General features: G+C 37.7%; 1 protein-coding gene across 1 annotated transcript in view; it reads right to left on the bottom strand.

Annotated features, from left to right (window-relative positions):
- The window catches only part of LOC127811247 (myosin-6-like), a 40,986-nt gene extending 25,492 nt beyond the window's left edge, over positions 1–15,494 (bottom strand). The window contains exons 1-7 of the mRNA XM_052350957.1: positions 15,474–15,494; positions 15,107–15,223; positions 4,723–4,866; positions 4,237–4,382; positions 4,004–4,151; positions 3,787–3,845; positions 3,520–3,679 (exon numbers count right to left, since the gene is read on the bottom strand). Coding sequence (XP_052206917.1) covers positions 3,520–3,679; positions 3,787–3,845; positions 4,004–4,151; positions 4,237–4,382; positions 4,723–4,866; positions 15,107–15,223; positions 15,474–15,494 — 795 coding nt within the window. The remainder of the gene's footprint in view (positions 1–3,519; positions 3,680–3,786; positions 3,846–4,003; positions 4,152–4,236; positions 4,383–4,722; positions 4,867–15,106; positions 15,224–15,473) is intronic.
- Positions 15,495–19,361: the final 3,867 nt, after the last annotated feature.

The following is a 19,361-nucleotide window of genomic DNA, read 5'->3' as shown; positions in this document are numbered from 1 at the left end:
AAAATGGGGTAGCTGAACGGATGAACAGAACACTTCTTGAAAAAGTCAGGTGTCTATTATTCACTTCTAATATGTCTAAGTCATTTTGGGGTGAGGCTTTATCCACTGCTGCTCATTTAGTAAATAGGAGTCCTTCTACTGCATTAAATCTTATATGCCCTGAGGAAAAATGGACTGGTAGAAAACTGAACTTTAATTACTTGAGGGTATTTGGCTGTGAAGCCTATGCTTATAAATCTGAAGGCAAACTTGAACCTAGGTCTATCAGATGTGTGTTTGTTGGGTACCAAGAAGGTACCAAGGGATATAGGTTATGGGATAAGGAATCTACTAGAGTTAAAATTATAATCAGTAGAGATGTTATCTTTAATGAAAATGTTTTCCCCTGTAAAACAAATAACCTAAAAGAAACAAACACTCAGGAAAACCTAGATGATTTTGCTGTTTTAGGGGGTTCTCAGATCGAGGTGGAGCAACCAGCAGGAAGTAATAACCTGCCAGTTGCTCCATCTTCACCTGAGCAAAGTCAACAAGATGCTACCTTGTCTATGTCTCATGATGTCTCTGATCATGATGATGATCAAGAGGAACAAGAAAATGAACCTGAGATTGAGGTGGAGCATCATAGCTCACCCCAAGACCTCAGTGGCTATCAGCTAGCCCGTGATAGGAGCAGGAGGGTTTCTAGACCCCCTGCGAGGTATGCTTACTCTGACTTAGTGTACTGTGCTCTAATTGCTGGAAAGGAATTAAGGAGCAGTGAGCCAGCCTCATATGAGGAAGCTATCATCTCCAAAGATGGTGTCAAATGGCGACAAGCCATGGATGAGGAAATGAACTCCCTCAAGGTAAATGGCACCTGGATTTTGGTCCCCAAACCTGAAAAGCAGAAACTGATCCAGTGCAAATGGCTCTTCAAATTAAAGGAAGGTATGTCTCCCACTGATCCACTTAGATATAAAGCTAGATTAGTTGCTAAGGGCTTTACTCAAAGGGAGGGTATTGACTACAATGAAATTTTCTCACCAGTAGTAAAATTTAAGACCATTCGCATAATGCTTGCTGTTGTTGTTCAATTTGATTTAGAATTAGAACAATTAGATGTTAAAACAACCTTCTTGCATGGTGATCTTGATGAATGCATATATATGTTTCAGCCAACTGGTTATATTGATAAAACTCATCCTGAACATGTATGCTTACTGAAAAAATCTTTGTATGGATTAAAACAATCCCCAAGACAATGGTATAAAAAGTTTAATAGTTTTATCTTAGGGATTGGTTTTGAAAGAAGTCAATATGATAGCTGCTTCTACTTCGTAATTTCAGATATTCCTGTTTATCTACTGCTGTATGTAGATGATATTTTGATAATTAGTAAGTCCAAAAGAAAAATTAGTGAGTTAAAGTCAATGTTAAACACTAATTTTGATATGAAGGACTTAGGACATGCTAGGAAAATTCTAGGAATGACAATAGAAAGAGAAAGAAGTAAATCAGTCTTGAAAATTCATCAAAATGACTATCTTATTAAAGCTGTTCAAAGATTTGGTATGCAAAATTGTAAAACTGTAGGGGTCCCCTTAGCTGGTCACTTTGTCCTATCTAAATCCCAATGCCCCACAACTAATTCTGAATTAGTTAAAATGGAAGATATCCCTTATGCCAATGCAATCGGAACAGTTATGTATTCAATGATTAGTACTAGATCTGATCTTACATATTCAATATCTCTGCTTAGTAGATATATGTCAAATCCAGGTAAACCTCATTGGGATGCACTAAAATATATGTTAAGGTATATTAATGGATCTATAGACATTGGCTTGTGTTATAAAAGAAGATTTGATACTCTTAATCTTGTGGGATATGTAGATTCTGATTTTGCAGGTGATAGGGACTCAAGGAAATCAACAACTGCATACTTTTTCACCTTGGGTGGAAATTGTATCAGTTGGAAATCCCAACTTCAGCCTCTAGTGGCTTTGTCCACCACCGAGGCTGAGTATGTTGCTGTTACTGATGCCTTTAAAGAGGCTATTTGGCTACAAGGTCTATTAAAGGAGATCCAGTTGCTACAAGACAAAGTGACTGTGTTCTCAGACAGTCAAAGTGCCATTCACCTCTCCAAGAACCCGGTATGTCATGAACGAACAAAGCATGTTGAGGTAAAGTATCATTATGTTAGAGATTTAATAGCTAATGGCACTATGAGTATTTTGAAGGTGCCTACAGAAAACAACCCAGCAGACATGGGAACAAAAGTTCTAACTGCAACCAAGTTCAAGCACTGCTTGAACTTGCTGCACGTGGGAATTGGTTGATCAAATCAACCAGAGCAATGAAGGTATGGATTGTAGCATGCTGCACTTGTGAGAGTTTCAGATTCACCTCTTGTTTGGGCTTCAAGGTGGAGATTGTTATTAGTGAAGGCCCAAACGATGTCGTTGGGGTAAGCAGGTGGAGGGCCGCGTGCTGCAACCTTGAGCTGCCATATGGCAGCCAATTGGAGGGCAGCACGTGGCAACCATCAGCTGCCCTCTGATGGCGCCCGTTTGCATTATCAACCCCTCTTCTCTTCTCACTTGTCCGTCTGCTTTTATTCTATTGGAATATTGTATATCGTGCTTGCACGATCTGATCCGAGCCATCCATCCATGCTTTATGATTCTTGATCCCAGCCCTCCATCGTCGCTATTTATCTTCTCCTCGGGATATGGTCTGGACAGAGGTTTAAGGCGAAAGAGAAAAAGATCAATCAAAGAAGAGAATAGGGATCGAGAAGAGAGAGATACCCTTCGTCTCCGACCTAGGGTTATCTGGTTTTGCTTCGGTTCTTTTCTTTCTTTCTCTGTAAATGTTTGTATAGCTTTATAGTTATATGGTTCGATAGGGTTTTATGCCTCTTAATCTGTTTGAGTGATTATTGGGCAAGTTTTGTGTTTCTCGAACCACTGTAAGTACAGAGAGATTGAGGGGTTTTCTGTGGGTGTATTTTTGATTCAATCATTAGTGCAGTGAGCTCTCCATATTGGAGCTCAACGTGGACGTAGCCCTATTTGGGTGAACCACGGTAAAATCTTGTGAGTCTCTTTTTTCGCTTTTTCGTTTCAGTTCGGCTTACCTCTGTTTCGCATGAATGACTGTTAAAGCTTTCATTCCTTTTGTTTCATCGTGTGTTTGTGATTGGGATATTCTGATTTTAACCCTAAGGTTTGAGTATCAGTGCTCAACATTGTCCAATCCAATTAACCACACCAAATGCAACTCATACCCATTTCCTATCCCGAGTGTCAAGTGTAGGACGTGAGTACATCACAAATTTAGTCCACATAAGATGGCATGCATGGGAGAAAATTTAAAAATACCAATAAGAAAATTGAATTGCCACATTATAATTCTCTGATTCCAGTTTATAGGAATGATATTCAGCAAAAGTTATAACCCATTAACTTTTTGAAGGACCTCAGATACCAATATCTCCTCCAAAAAAATTCATGAGCCCAAAAGACCAATTACCTCTTGTGGTGCAGCACAAAGCATATAGAAGCAATGATAATTTCTCTCCGGATCCGACACTTGACAAACACGTGATTGTTCAAGTAAGTAAGTTCTAATGGCAGCTCCTGAAATTCTCCCCCGATGATCAAACTGAAGCTCCACAAACTTACCAAAACGGCTGAAACCATAACATTTGTTGGAGGTGAATTTTGATTAGCTGCTCAAGTAAAATAGAAAATTCTGTATGCTGGGGGAAAAGCCAATATTGAGTAGATGGTTTTCCACCTTGAGTTGTTGTTTCTAACAGTCTTTGCATTTCCAAATGCTTCCAAAACGGGATTGGACTGCCAAGCAAAAGAAAGCAGAAAGTATAATTGGAAATTAATTCAATATATTATTGGTCTGAGATTAGTTTCTATTCCTGTACCATTAATGAATCCATTACTGGAAATCTGTAACCATCAACTTTAAACTACCATCATGAAACATTTACCTCTAACACTTGCTGCTCGACAGTCTGTCCCTCAGTTTCAGCTCTCCTTCCCATGTAGGCAAGGTAACCCATAAGCATCTTTGTGCTTTCTGTTTTACCAGCTCCACTTTCTCCACTAACTAAAATGGACTGACTTATCCCCTCATTCATCATCTGCCTGCATTCATAATTATCCCAGTTTGTCAACCATGATAAATGTCAAAACACTCAACATTTGAAACAGCAGAAAACAAGTAGTTTACCTGTATGCAGCATCCGCAATGGCAAAAGGGTGTGGGCTCAGCTCGCCAAAGGCTGCCCCTTTATAATGTTCCATTAAATCACGGTTATACAAATTAGGTAGCCTTTGGAAAGGGTTTACAGCTATTAATATGCTACCTGTATAAGTCTGAAACACCAAGAGATGGATTAGCTTCATAGAATAGGAGTGTAAGTATTATAGGTGCTGCTTTTTTTCCGATAAGCAACTGTGGATCTGCACTTTGCAATAAAATCAACATTGACAGGAGCCCCAGTCACTACAGGCGTGTTCTGATACACCACATGCTGTTTCTTTTAAGTTTTGCATCTGCTGCTTATTATAAACTAGTTATTCACCTTCTGAGAAGTAGCCCAAATACAAAGGACTAGGATGCAATGTCAATGAATCGCATGAACCAAATAATTTAAAACAAGATAAATGGTATGAGAGAGAGAGAGAGAAATGTACAGATCATCAACATACTCACATAAATTTCATTCACATCATATCGACTTTTTAAATTCTGAAGAACCCCTGGTTCATGCAGATAAGCCAGTTTTGTCATATCATCCACTCCACATGGAGGATCATCAACATCTTTTGGATAGATGTTAGATGCATTGGCAGTAACCTATATTACAACAGAACAATAAATGAGAAAAGATCACCACCTCAGATTCCTTGCCATCCAACGAAGAAGGATAATTCACAAACAATAATGACATGAAAGCTCCGTTCTTATGACATAATGCAGGAGAATGGGAAAGGGATGTTATGGATATTGTCATGACCCAATCTCTTATCAGTACCTTAGTGATGAGGTCTTGGCATATTAGTTGCTCTCACAAGTCCAAAAGTAAACTTCTACCTGTGCTTTTGAATGAGGGCCATGATGCTACAATGGGCGCCAAGCAAGAGTAAATTGAGAATGACAATGGGTCAAATTTAATGATACATAAGATTTTTCGTCAGCCACGTCCCAATCCTGACCCAGTAGTCTACTAAAAAGATCTTCAGTATATTGTTTGGTACCAGGAGTAAATCTTGGATGAGACCTCATATACTACAAATACTATTGGACAGACTAACCTAGTCATCCCAATTTTTTATCAAATTAAAGAGCCTGTTGGGCTTCATATTTGAAGAAATCTGATAGAACAATAAAAACTATCGTACTCTTCTCCATTAGCAACTAGGATTAAATATACAAGACTCCTAGTTTGATACAAACTTATCTCCTAAACTTTAGCTACTAGATAAAACTCCTAAATTCTAGTATAAGATACAACAACAACAACATATCCAGCCTTTATCCCACTATGTGGGGTCGGCTACATGAATTCTAGACTTCTATGTGGGTTACGCCCCAACAGATAGTTTGTCTAAAATTTATATTTGGATCCGACTAGGTTTTACGCTGGCTGTCGGCTACCTAACGGAACCCTCCTCTTTTATTCGGGCTTGAGACCGACAGTGGATAACATCCCCTGGCGAAGTAATGATGAAATGAAGTTTCAACACCATCTTCATATGGAGAAGTTTCATGAGATGTTGGTGAATGAAGATAATTGATATAGTTGTGTTCCATCACTTAGTTGACATGGTGAAACCAACAAGTACAAGATAACAAGACAAAATAACTCTAACTAATTTACAAATACACATATATCATATCAGCTTGAGGATAACTCTGGAGAGTTATCCTCCTCTTATTCCTTTCATCTCATCCACGAATCATCTCTTCAATCCTTTAGGATTGGTTGTTGCATCTTTATCTTTCAACACCCCCCCTCAAGCTGAGGAATATATATCAAATATTCCCAGCTTGCTTCTTATATATTCAAAACTTTGTTTTTCCATTGCTTTGGTCAAAATGTCTACATGTTGTTCTTCTGTTGGAACATAAGTCAACTTAATGTTGCCATCCTCAAGCTCTTGTTTGACAAAATGGCGATCAATTCGGACATGCTTCATCTGATCATGCTGCACCGAATTGTTGACAATGTTGATAGCTGATTTGCTATCACTATAAAGAATTTTAGGAGATAATATTGGCATAGACAAGTCATTCAACAGTCTTTCCACCCTTATCATTTCACAAATTGCTTGAGCAATTGAGCGATACTCTGCTTCAGCATTGCTGCGAGCTACCACTTGTTGTTTTTTTCTCCGCCAAGTCTCCAAGTTACCCCATAATCTTGTACAATAGCCTGATGTGGATTTGCCATCTTCCACAGCACCTGCCCAATCAGAATCTGCATAGCCTATTATCCCTCTATCTTGGTTTTTTGTAAATAGTAGACCCTTACCTGGGATTCCTTTAAGATATTTAAGGATGTGATGACCTGCTTCCAAGTGTCTCCCAGTCGGTGAATGCATGAATTGACTAACAATACCCACAGCATAGGTAATATCCGGTCTTGTGTGAGACAAATAAATTAGTTTGCCTACCAATCGTTGGTACATGCCTTTATCCACTGGATGTTCTTTTTCTTCTTTGTTCTTCCAGTTGGGTTCTAGAGACACCTCAATTTTCCCCAATTTTTCGTCGGTTTCCACTGGATGTACTTGCTAGTTTACACCCCAATTTTCCCGTCTCTTTTAGCAAGTCAAGAGTGTACTTTCTTTGGGATACAAAAATGCCATTCTTACTTCTTGCAACTTCCAAACCAAGAAAATATTGTAGTTCTCCCAGCTCTTTTACTTCAAAGGCCTGCCTTAGTTGTTCTTTTAGTTTCTCAATTTCTTCATTATCATCTCCCGTGATAATGATATCATCCACATAGACTATTAGAATTGTTCTCCTACCATTCTCCTTGATCTTTGTAAAGAGTGTGTGATCCGCTTGTCCCTTCTTATATCCCAACTTGTATAGAGTATCACTAAATCTTTTAAACCATGCTCTAGGTGATTACTTTGAGTCGTATAGAGATTTTTTTAATTTGCATACCTTATCTCTTGTTTTGTCTTTCTCAAACCCCGGCGGTATCCTCATATAAATCTCCTCCTCTAAATCTCCATTTAGGAAGGCGTTCTTGAACTCCGCCTGGGGATGTTATCCACTGCCGGTCCCAAACCCGAATAAAGGAGGAGGGTTGTGTTAGGTAGCCGACAGCCAACGTAAAACTTAGTCGGATCCAAAACATGAACTTTAGACAAATTATGAAAAATCGTTGGGGCATAGGCGTAACCCTTCATAGCGACGCGCTACACTGCCCACGTGTAGTGTCAAGTGAGCTAGGGCCGCTGCATTGGCGCCTGGATGTTGTGACAAATGAGCAAAGGTCCTCGTATTTGCTTGGACGGATGTGGGTAAAGAAGCTAGTCCAAAATCAAAATCAAAATCAAACTCAAAACCAAACTAAACAAAATCAAAATAAAAAACAAAATCAAATTCAAAGTCAAGGCCAAAAACAAAATCATAGATTAAGAATTGGGTCATGGAACATAGGAACATTAACAGGCAAAGCTATGGAAGTGGTAGATGTGATGATTAGGAGAAAGATTAATATTATGTGCCTTCAAGAGACGAGATGGGTAGGAAAAAAAGCAAAAACTTTATCAGAAACTGGATATAAAATATGGTACACAAAAAATGATCTAGCGAAAAATGGAGTGGGGATTATTATGGATAAAAGCTTAGTAGATGAGGTAGTGGATGTAAAGAGAATAGGGGATAGGATTATTATGGTGAAGGTTAGTGTAGGAAGAATGACTATGAATATCTTTAGTACATATGCACCACAAGCGGGGTTAGGTGAGGAGATAAAAGCAAAATTCTGGGAGGACCTAGAGGGACTCATACAAATGATACCAAGAGGAGAGAAAGTGATTATAGGAGGTGACTTAAATGGTCACGTGGGTAGAGACGGAAACGGCTATAGAGAGGTACATGGAGGGTATGGATTCGGGAAAATTAATAATGAGGGCAAGTCTATTCTAGATTTTGCTATGGCATATGGGCTCATCATAACCAATATTAGGTTCAAAAAACGGAACGAACACTTAATCACATATAAAAATGTCACATTAAGCACCCAAATAGATTACTTCCTCATGAGACAAGAGGATCGGTTATGTTGTAGGGATTGTAAGGTAATACCGGGAGAGTGTTTGACTACTTAACATAGACTTTTAGTACTTGACGTCCAAGTAAGAAATTGGAAGAGAAAAAATCACATAAAACAAAATCCAAGAATCAGGTGGTGGGATTTAAAAGGGGAGAAACAACTAATCTTCAAAGAAAAATTAAGGGGTAGAAGGGAATGGAATGGAGAAGGACAGACAAACCAAATGTGGAGAGAAATGGCTAATGCCCTGAGAAGCACGACAAAGGCAATGCTTGGAGAGACAAATGGTAGAGCCCCTAACCTTAAGGAGTCTTGGTGGTGGAATGAAGAGGTACAATTGAAAATTAAAAATAAGAAAACTTGCTATAAGGCTATATATCAGTGCAACAATGAAGAAAATCAAAAAAAGTATAAAGAAGCAAAAAAGGCAGCAAAAAAAGCTGTTAGTGAAGCAAGGTCAAAAGCATATGAGAATCTATATAAACGACTTGATACAAAAGATGGAGAAAGGGATATATATAAATTAGCTAAAGCAAGAGAAAGAAAAACAAGGGATTTAAATCAAGTGAAATGTATAAAAGATGAAAATCAAAATGTATTAGTGAATGAGGGAGCAATTAAGGAGAGATGGAATGAGTATTTCACAAAATTATTCAATGATGGTGGCAACACAAGAGTTAGGTTGGGACATCTTAGTAACTCCGAAGGGAACGTGAGCTATACATTTTATCGACACATAAGTTCAAATGAAATAAGGCAAGTATTAAAAAAGATGAAAAATCATAAGGCGGTGGGACCGGATAATATACCAATAGAAGCATGGAAATGCATGGGAGAAGAAGGCATCTCTTGGCTAACGAAATTATTTAACGCGATCCTTAAATCAAAAAAGATGCCGGATGAGTGGAGAAATAGTACTTTGGTTCCTATATATAAGAATAAAGGAGATGTTCAAAACTGTGAAAATTACAGAGGAATTAAGTTAATGAGTCATACCATGAAACTCTGGGAGAGAGTAATAAAGCAGAGACTCAGAAAAGAAACAGAGGTCTCGGAAAATTAGTTTGGTTTCATGCCTGGTAGGTCAACAATGGAAGCTATATACCTACTGAGGCGCCCAATGGAAAGGTATCGGGATCATTAGAAGGACCTACATATGGTGTTTATAGATCTAGAAAAGGCCTATAATAAAGTCCCTAAAGAAGTATTATGGAGGGTTTTAGAGAAGAAATGAGTCCGAATAGCCTATATACAAGCCTTTAAGGACATGTATCACGGTGCAGAGACAAGGGTTAGAACATGCGGAGGGGATACTGAACTGTTTAAAATTACAATAGGACTGCATCAAGGTTCTGCACTAAGTCCATACTTATTTGCTTTAGTAATGGATGAACTCACTAAAGATATTCAGATAGAGGTGCCATGGTGTATGCTATTTGCAAACGACATAGTGTTGGTGGATGAAACAAAAGAAGGAGTGAACACTAAGCTTGAGTTGTGGAGGTACAATTTAGAATTTAAGGGATTTAAATTAAGTAAAAAGAAAACACAATATATGGAATGTAAATTTAGTAAGAATGCAAGAGTGGAGGATGTTATTATAAAATTGGAAGACCAAATCTTACAAAGAAAAGACCATTTTCAATATTTGGGATCAGTGATTCAAAAAGATGGAGAAATTGACGAGGATGTCACACATAGAATTAAGGCAGGTTGGCTAAAATGGAGAAATGCACCAGGGGTGTTATGTGATGGTAAAATCTCATTAAAACTGAAAGAAAAATTCTATAGGACAGCTATAAGACCAGTCTTGTTGTATGGCTCAGAATGTTGGGTAGTCAAATACCAGCATGAGCAAAAGACGAGCATAACGGAGATGAGGATGTTAAGATGGATGTGCGGCCATACAAGAAAAGATAAAATTAGAAATGAAGTTATTCGTAATAAGGTAGGAGTAGTGCCAATCGAGAAGAAGATGAGAAAGACTAAACTAAGATGGTTTGGTCATTTGAGAAGGAGACCAAGAGACGCTCATGTGAGGAGAGTTGATGAAATGGAACAATTAGTCAAAAAAAGAGGTAGAGGCAAACCCAAGAAGACTTTGGGAGAGACATTAAAGTTTGATATGAAATGTATGGACCTAAATGAAGATATGACAAAAGACAGAAATACATAGAAGTCTAGAATTCATGTAGCCGACCCCACATAGTGGGATAAAGGCTGGATATGTTGTTGTTGTTGTTAGGAAGGCGTTCTTGATGTCCAATTAGTGTAGTTTCCAGTCCAAGTTTGAGGCTAAGGACAGTAGAATCCAAATTGAATTGAGTTTGGCCACGGGAGCGAACGTTTCTTCATAATCTAAACCTTGAGTTTGAGTAAATCCCTGGGCTACAAGCCTTGCTTTATACCTTTCCAGACTTCCATCTAATTTATATTTTAGAGTGAATACCCACTTGCTACCAACTGCCTTTTTTCCCACCGGAAGATCCATAATTTCCCATGTACCATTTTTCTCCAAGGCTGCCATTTCTTCCATAATTGCCATCTTCCAATTTTCATCCTGCGATGCTTGATAAACATTTCTAGGGATAGCTACACTGTCTAAACTGATAGTAAATGCCTTGAAAGAGGGAGACAGTTTTGAGTACCCAATGAAATCATTAATAGGATGCTTGGTGCACATCCTTTTACCTTTCCTCAATGCAATTGGAACACTTAGGTCATCATCAAGTTGTTGTTGTATATCAGTATCAATTATCTTGTTTGGACTTACCTCCAGATTGGACAAATTGGTTGGCTGAAGATTAGCAACTTTAGGTCTTCTGGAATAAACCTTTAGAGGTTTAGTCAGGTCTTGATCACCCTGCTGGATTTCAGTCTCCTCTTTCTCCTCCCCTTGATGAGTTTCAGTAGGAGGAGGATTAGTAAGGGAATCGAGAGGCACAGAGATGACTGTACTCCAATTGTGGATTGGATTTTCATTTTGAGTAGTATTGTGGAAGAATGGTTAGTTCTCGAGAAATGTGACATCACAAGAAATAATGAACTTGTGGGTTCTTGGGTTATAACATTTATAGTCTTGTTGGGTAGGAGAGTATCCAACAAACACACATTTAAGAGCTTTTGGGTCAAGCTTGGATGGATTTAACTAGTTCTGATGTATGAAGGAGGTACACCCGAAGACCTTAGGAGAAAGACTGTTTGAGGCCCTGGAATAATGAGAGAAAGCTTTGAGGAATACATTTAAGGGGGTTTTACAGTTTAGGGTCTTTGAAGGAAGCCGATTGATGAGGTAGGATGCTGTAAGAACAGCCTCTCCCCAATAAGAATGGGGGACTGATTGAGTGAACATAAGAGCCCTAACTGTCTCAAGTAAATGCCGGTTCTTTCTCTCGGCTATCCCATTTTGTTGAGGGTTGTATGGGCAAGAGCTTTGGTGAACAATACCATGCTCATTTAGATAATGGTAAAAGTCATTTGAGAAGTATTCTCGACCATTGTCACTTCTTAAAATATGAATGGAAGTTTGGAAAATATTCTTAACCATGAGATGAAACCGTTTGAAAACCATATAGGTTTCAGATTTATCTTTCATGAGGAAGACCCAGCAAACTCGTGTGTGATCATCAATGAAGGTGATGAACCACCAAGTGTTTGTTAGATTTGAAAGTCTGGCTGGTCCCCAAATGTCACTGTGGACTAAATGAAATGGCTGGGATGGTTTGTAAGAGTGTTTCGGATGAGAGCTCTTAGTTTGTTTTGCAAGAATGCAATGCTCACAATAGAAATCCTGAATTTTATTGATAGAAATTGAAGGATACAAGACTCTAAGATACTCAAGGCTAGGGTGTCCTAATCTTTGATGCCATAACATTAAATCAGAATCTGAAACTGCAGCTAAAGAGGATTGAACAAATGACCTACACTCCTTTTGGTAATCAAGATTGACGATTTGATATAGACCTCCCTTTTCTTCAGCTTTGCCAATCGTCCTCCCCGAAGATTTGTCCTGAAAAACACAATGGGAAGAAGAGAATATCACTAAACAGTCCTTATCTTGAGTAATCTTGCTTACTGACAGCAAGTTACATTTCAAATTTGGCACATAACGAACTGACTCTAATTTTAGCCCTGCTACATAAGCTGTGCCCCTTCCTTGGACTAAAGTATTAGTTCCATCAGCCATAAATATAGTAATATTCTGATCACAATGTTTAAAATTGGATAGAATTTCAAGATCACCTGTCATGTGATCTGATGCACCGGTATCTATAATCCAAACACCTGTGGTCAGCCTTTTAGAGAACAAAGAATGACTGATCTTACCTTGTTTAGCTAAGGATACCACCTGATTGTTGTTGTTATCCATATTTTCGGTTGTTTTCTGCACCTTGGGTTGATTTAGCAACTGCTGATTCAACAATTGTTGGAGAGCTTCTAGTTGAGCTGAGGTTAAAGAGATCGGTGCTAGTGCTGAATTCCCTTTCTCAAACTCTACCATAGAGGCGGACTGCACACCTTTTCCCTGATTCCTTGGTTTCCAATTGGCTGGTTTCCCATGCAGCTTCCAGCAGATGTCCCTAGTATGATAAGGCTTGTTACAATGGTCACACCATTGCCTATCTTGCTGCATCTCTCCCTTAGCTGTAATAGATGACCGGCCACGGGATATCTTTAAGGCAGAACTCTATAACATACCTTCATTTGTTTAACCACTAGGTAGCATCACTTTCTTTCTACTCTCCTCCCTTCTTATTTCGGCAAATACTTCTCTCATAGAGGGAAAAGGCTTAGTTCCAAGCAATCGTCCTCTAACCTCATCCAAATCTGAATTTAGACCTTGCAAGAAGTCAAATATCCTTTCTTTCTCCACCATCTTGTTATACTTCCTTCCTTTAGCCGAGCATTCCCATGTGATCTCATGAAAGAGATCAACCTCTTACCATAATTCAGTCAAGGTATTGTAGTACTTAGTTACTGTGTTATTACCTTGCTTTGTTGATCGAATGGTGGATCGAATTTGGAAGCTTTGGGCGGTATTTTCAAGATCTGAATAGATCTCTCGAACCGCATTCCAGATTTCACTTGTTGTTTTGTAGAAGAGGTAAGTTCTTCCTACCTTCGGCTCCATTGAGTTCACTAGCCATGCCATAACAATGGCATTCTCAGCTTCCCATACTGCATATGTTGTTGAATCTTGGCTTGGCTTTACGATTTCTCCGGTTAGATAGCCTACCTTCCCTTTTCCTTTAATCACAAGCATAACTGATTGGGACCACTCTCGGAAGTTGGTTCCATTCAGCTTGTGTAAAGTAATCTAGAGGGAAGGTCCATCATAGGCTGAGGAAGAATCTGACAAGGTTGCAAACATTGGACTGCTCTTTGTAGGGAGAGGAATAGACGTCCCTGTACTAGCTGTTTGATCATCAGCCATGGCGCAAGTTGAAGAATTCTCTTACAATTAAAACTCTAAATATCTGGTAGCTACAGAAGCTCGAAACCGAGCTCTGATACCATGAAGAAATCCGATAGAACAATAAAAACTATCGTACTCTTCTCCATTAGCAACTAGGATTAAATATACAAGACTCCTAGTTTGATACAAACTTATCTCCTAAACTTTAGCTACTAGATAAAACTCCTAAATTCTAGTACAATATAACAAGATAAAATAACTCTAACTAATTTACAAATACACATATATCAGATCAGCTTGAGGATAACTCGAGAGAGTTATCCTCCTCTTATTCCTTTCATCTCATCCACGAATCATCTCTTCAATCCTTTAGGATTAGTTGTTGCATCTTTATCTTTCAACAATATTGTATCATTTCTTCTCCTTGATTTTTTTATATGGATACCATAAGTATATACTATGTGATCAGGCATTCTCCCGTTATAACTTCCGATCCTTACAACATAAGTGGTCATCTTCTCTCATAAGAAAGTGATCTATTTGTTTATATGATAAGCCATTTTTTGAATTTTGTGTGATCAAGTGTTCTTCCCATTTCTTAAACTTAGTTGTGGCTATGATGAGCTCATATGCTGCTACAAAATCCAAAATAAAAATAGCGATATGCAGGATACAGTACTAGTATGTCAGGAAACCAGCAAGGCCAGTCAGAAGGTTTGACAGCCAAGGATTGAATCCCTCAATGATCCAGACAATCAACCAATGCTACATTTAGTCCACTTTCTGTACGCAGAACAATGATTCCAACATCTTGAATTTAAGTTGTCATTAAATGCTACAAATTCATATGCCTAATCAAGGAAGAGCCAAAAAACAGATGTGGGAGCCACAGCCTACCGGTAGCCCTTCACTCAAGTGATATCTCCAGCACATCCATCCATGGATGCTACACGGTTCAAACATCAAACCCTCGTAGAAAACTGGGGAGATGATTCAGGGGATCTGACTGCTGTCAGGCGAAAAGTAAAAGAAGCAAATGGCAAAAGCAGGAGAAATTCCTATATTTCAATCATTCAGCATCTAGGGGCATTGCTAGCAGGAAGCTTGCACTGGATTTGAGTTTCAACTATTGTTTTCATTACATTTTCATGCTAGCATACACCAGCAATAAAACCTTTGCCCAGAGAACAAATCAACCATCCATACTGAACAATAGGCAAACAATTAAACAAATCAATATGAGCCCTTGGACATGTGTATCATAAATAAAGGCAGAACCTGACAAACACAACCATGTAAGGCATAAATTTTCAAACCACAAACAACACATTTCCCTCAGTTTTATTTACTAGCATTTAAGGCAGAACATAAGGGAAGAGCCCAACCGTTTTCCCTGATGTACAGTTTACTTTAATTTCCTTTCCATCAACTTCCACAACTTCCCCATCTATCCAGGTTACCTCGGGATCCTCCACCCAAACATGAGATCCAATTGGGAAGTTCTGTACAGAGAGCAGAAACATTAATAAGTTTAATAGCATCTGGGTATCAAAAAGTGATACACACACAAAGAAACATATCAGAAGAAACCCAGTACTTAATATCTTCAATTCAACCAAATTATAAAAGCCATAAACTGAACAGAATATGAATTCAATTCCATACACACAGATAAGCATCGAGAATGTAGTTTGGCTTAAATGGGATCATCATCATGACACATCATCTCTGGAACAAAAACACTAAAATCACTTTTACATCAATTGAAACCATTTTGCATACTGTCCCTAAGAAAAAACTCTAACCAGAGTAGTCTGACCTCGGAATTTAGCCTTAGAGATGCAAGATTTTTCCCTTCAGAAGCGATACAAGCCCGGACCAAAACAAAACATGCTCCATGATGTTAAACATATCAAAAAGAAGGCCATTATATTAAGAAAAGAGATAAAATTTCACTAACAAAGAACACAAGTTTGACTTAAACATCATTTGCATTGTCTTTGTAATGTGTGTAGGACCAACTAATTGACAAAATAAACTAAATGGCTGAAAAATATTCCTTTTTGTACAAAGGCAAAAACTTAAGGAGGCCTAAGAAACTCCCTCAACCAAGAAATTGATGGCATCTTGTGGTCTCCCTTATTTAGATGGAATCTCTAGCATCAGAAAATTGGGCACGTGATTGCTTTCTTGGTATGTAGTATGATCACCCTTCACTGAGACAACCACAATAAATGGGTTGGGAGTCTGTCTAGAATAAAGGCTTTACTATTCACTCATTCTACAAGGCTCCTGTCCTGTGATAAAGAAAGGTGGATTTTGCACGGAAAACTCTCACAAAAATCAATATCCCTCAATGATGACTTTTTTTCTTGGAGTGGTTTCTCTTGGTTCTATCCTTACTTCTCATATCTATGAAGGAAAAGAAAAATGGAGACAAATTAGCGTTCCATGTCCTAGAGAAATTGGCAACCCATGGACCATCTTATAGTTGAACCGTACAATGCCTTGAGATATTTAGAGCCCGACTTATTAGCACTTTTGTTGGTGGTGGGTACCAGTTTCCTGGATGTCTTCACATTTCACAGCTCATTGAATAGCCCTCCATTAGATTTTGTTCCATGGAACTGATGTCCCTCTGGATTTAGTACATTATATTTGATTTTTTTTTTCCTGCTTGGCAAACCGTTATGCTATGTTTGAAACTCACTGTTTTCAAGGAAACTGAAAATGACAGGAAGATAATATTGCTTATAATAAAATGCATTTTATGGATTACCAAGTTAAAACAATAAATTCCTTGGCTAGTATCAATCCAATTTCTTCTCATTTCTAAATCAGCCAAAAAAATAATTGAATGTAGTATTAATTCCCTCCTCCTCTTTTTCTATCTTTTTCCTTTATTGTTCTTTTCCCCAGAAGTCAACATTCCAAACAAAAAATATAGATTAACCAAGAAAAGTTTATAAGAAAAATATTCTGCCACAACTGTTTGCTAAATTCACCGTCTTGCAATGAAATTAAACCAGATTTGAAATGGAAGTACGACAGACAGTTGATAGGAACACATTCTGATGACATTATGCAAAATCCATTACATTAATCCCAACTACATGCTGCCACTGCAGTTGTACGGTGCCACAGCTTAATAAATGGACTGGAAAAGGCCACACAAGTCACAATATTAAGCTGAGAGCTAATGTAGCCAGTAAAACAAAATGTTTTTCTTTTTTCAAAGATGGTTTACATTTTTATTACATTAAGTAGAGGACTATTAAAACCAAAACTAACTCCAAGGTGGGACTGAAAGACACCAAAAGGTCAACCAACAACTATAATCAAACACATCCCAACCCAACCCCCAAAAAGTGGCAGAAACCTCAAACTAGGAAAGGAAATGAGATTCAAAACCATAATGCCCAATAAAACCAAATGTTTAACAGACACAGACAGAACATAAAGATTGTAGATACTCCAGCCCAGCAAGGAAACATTCCTAATCATTTCTTTCCCTTAACAGAAGCAAAACTCAATAGCAAAGGCTATTCACAAATTTATTTGTCAGAACTAACAGTTGGAAATGCAATTATACAGCTTGTAATCTGCAAAGGAAAAAATAAAAACTCAACCAGTGCATATTCTGCTCGTCCCAAAAAACAAAATGCATAAAAGAAAAGGAACATCATGACAATTGCAATACAACAGCGGTTAAGCACAAAAACTTGACGTCAAGCACAGCTTAAGTGCACAAATTTATAACGAATAACCCGCCCAAACTGTGAAAACTGAAGCTATTAATTCCATGATTTCCATCCAAGCATCACAATCTTGTAAAACACTTTTAAATACATATATAGCCAATTAAAGCAACCAAATTTATGCCGTCTTACGAAAACTAATCTAAATTTTACAAAATTTCAAGCAATCGCCAATGGTTTAGCTCAGCGAATAACTCAAAATTCCAAAATGCATCAAAAACGGTTTGCTCAAATTTGTCGAGAGTCAATACCATTTGTGAGCAATCAACCAGACTGAATGCGATCAAGCCCTAGTTTTTGTTCAAATGCGAAATGTAGGCCAAGGCATGGATTATTCGAATACACGAACAATGTGCGCATGCATAAGATCCAAATTTCGCCCCAACTTCTAGGCCAAAACCAGAGAAGATTTTCGTGTCTCCTTCTCTCCCTCAATCTTCGAAATGTGTTTCTCTTTGTGAGGGATCCGTGGGAATGGAAGCTTGTTTGCAGATGATTTGCGACGTCGAATTTTCCTCCCAACCAAAATGCGCAAACCTTCTGCAGTTTTTTCGAATTTTCTCTCTTTCCTTCCCTTTCTCTCTGGATTCTCTCTCTGGGCCTGGTCCTTGGTCCGTCCTTGTCCTGACGTTCTCCATCCAAATCTCTGCCCCCGTATTCCGGATTTACCCCTGGATGACTTTGTAATTGCGGATCATGCCATTCAACTATAAAATTGAAGAGAAAATATTTTCATATCCCAATCATATATATCCACATGAAATGTATAATAGTGAATAGATTTTGATAAATTTAAATACTAAAATAAAATTTATTCTCCTCTACTATTATGTATTCACAATTTAAATATATAATTTCCATCCTTTATAATGTATTTGTTGTAGTTAAGATATAATAATAAAAAAAATTTATGTGAAAAAATGTCTAAAAGAGTTTATATGTGAAAAAATGTCTAAAAGAGTTTACGAGTGATCAGTTTGCGAATGACCTATAAAAAATAAACTGATTAGGGGTGCAAGTGAATCTCACTCACGGACCCTCTGATACCTAAGTCAGTCTCATATAACAAGTAGAGTTATATTATAAGTAAAGTGGTAAACATACATTTTGTTAAAACTTAAAGGATGGGTCTCCTATTTATAAGATAAAAGAGATTGGCAGGTAAAGGGAGAGCCACAATTTTCCTCAAGTATTTCGAGCTCTTTTATAAATTTTTAGGCGAGCACATCAGAAATATAATTGACTTACGAAAAACTTTCGAATAGTAATTTCCAAGTGATTCGTGAATTTTCAAGAAAGACTTTTGAAAGCATCTAGAGAGACTATCAGGTGAGGTCACTCATTTTTGGCTTCAATCACTTGTGTTGAGGTCATTCAATCTTTCACAAGTTTCTTACAAGTCTCTCGTAGATCTCTCGTAAGCAAGTATCTCATGAGTCTCCCACTTCAATCTCTTGCAAATCTCTCATCTGGGTCTCTTGATCACTTGACATGATGTTCCTCAATCTTGATCATCTCATGACCTCATGCTCATGTAATTTGTTTTTATGGATTTCTTTTTTCGATAGACTATTGGGTTTATTTATTTAAACTTAGCCCTATCATTGAGGATGATCTCACTTTCTTAGGTAAAAGAGTATTAATGATCTAGGTACATAAAATTATATTATTAGATTATAATTCTATATCAATATGATAAAATTTATTACATTTAATACTTTCTTAAAATTGATATTACATGCATTAACGTAAACTCTTTTATTGTCATTGTCAACTTTCATATGGTATTTTTTATTAAATTTGTATTTTTTTTAGATCGACTTTTAAGCTCTGTTTGCTACCCAACATAAATTTTTTATTTTCAAAGATAATATTTATATAA

The sequence above is a fragment of the Diospyros lotus genome, chromosome 10 (genome assembly GCF_014633365.1).
Source record: "Diospyros lotus cultivar Yz01 chromosome 10, ASM1463336v1, whole genome shotgun sequence".
In the NCBI taxonomy this organism is placed as follows: Eukaryota; Viridiplantae; Streptophyta; class Magnoliopsida; order Ericales; family Ebenaceae; genus Diospyros; species Diospyros lotus.
This window is presented reverse-complemented; position numbering and strand designations above follow the sequence as displayed.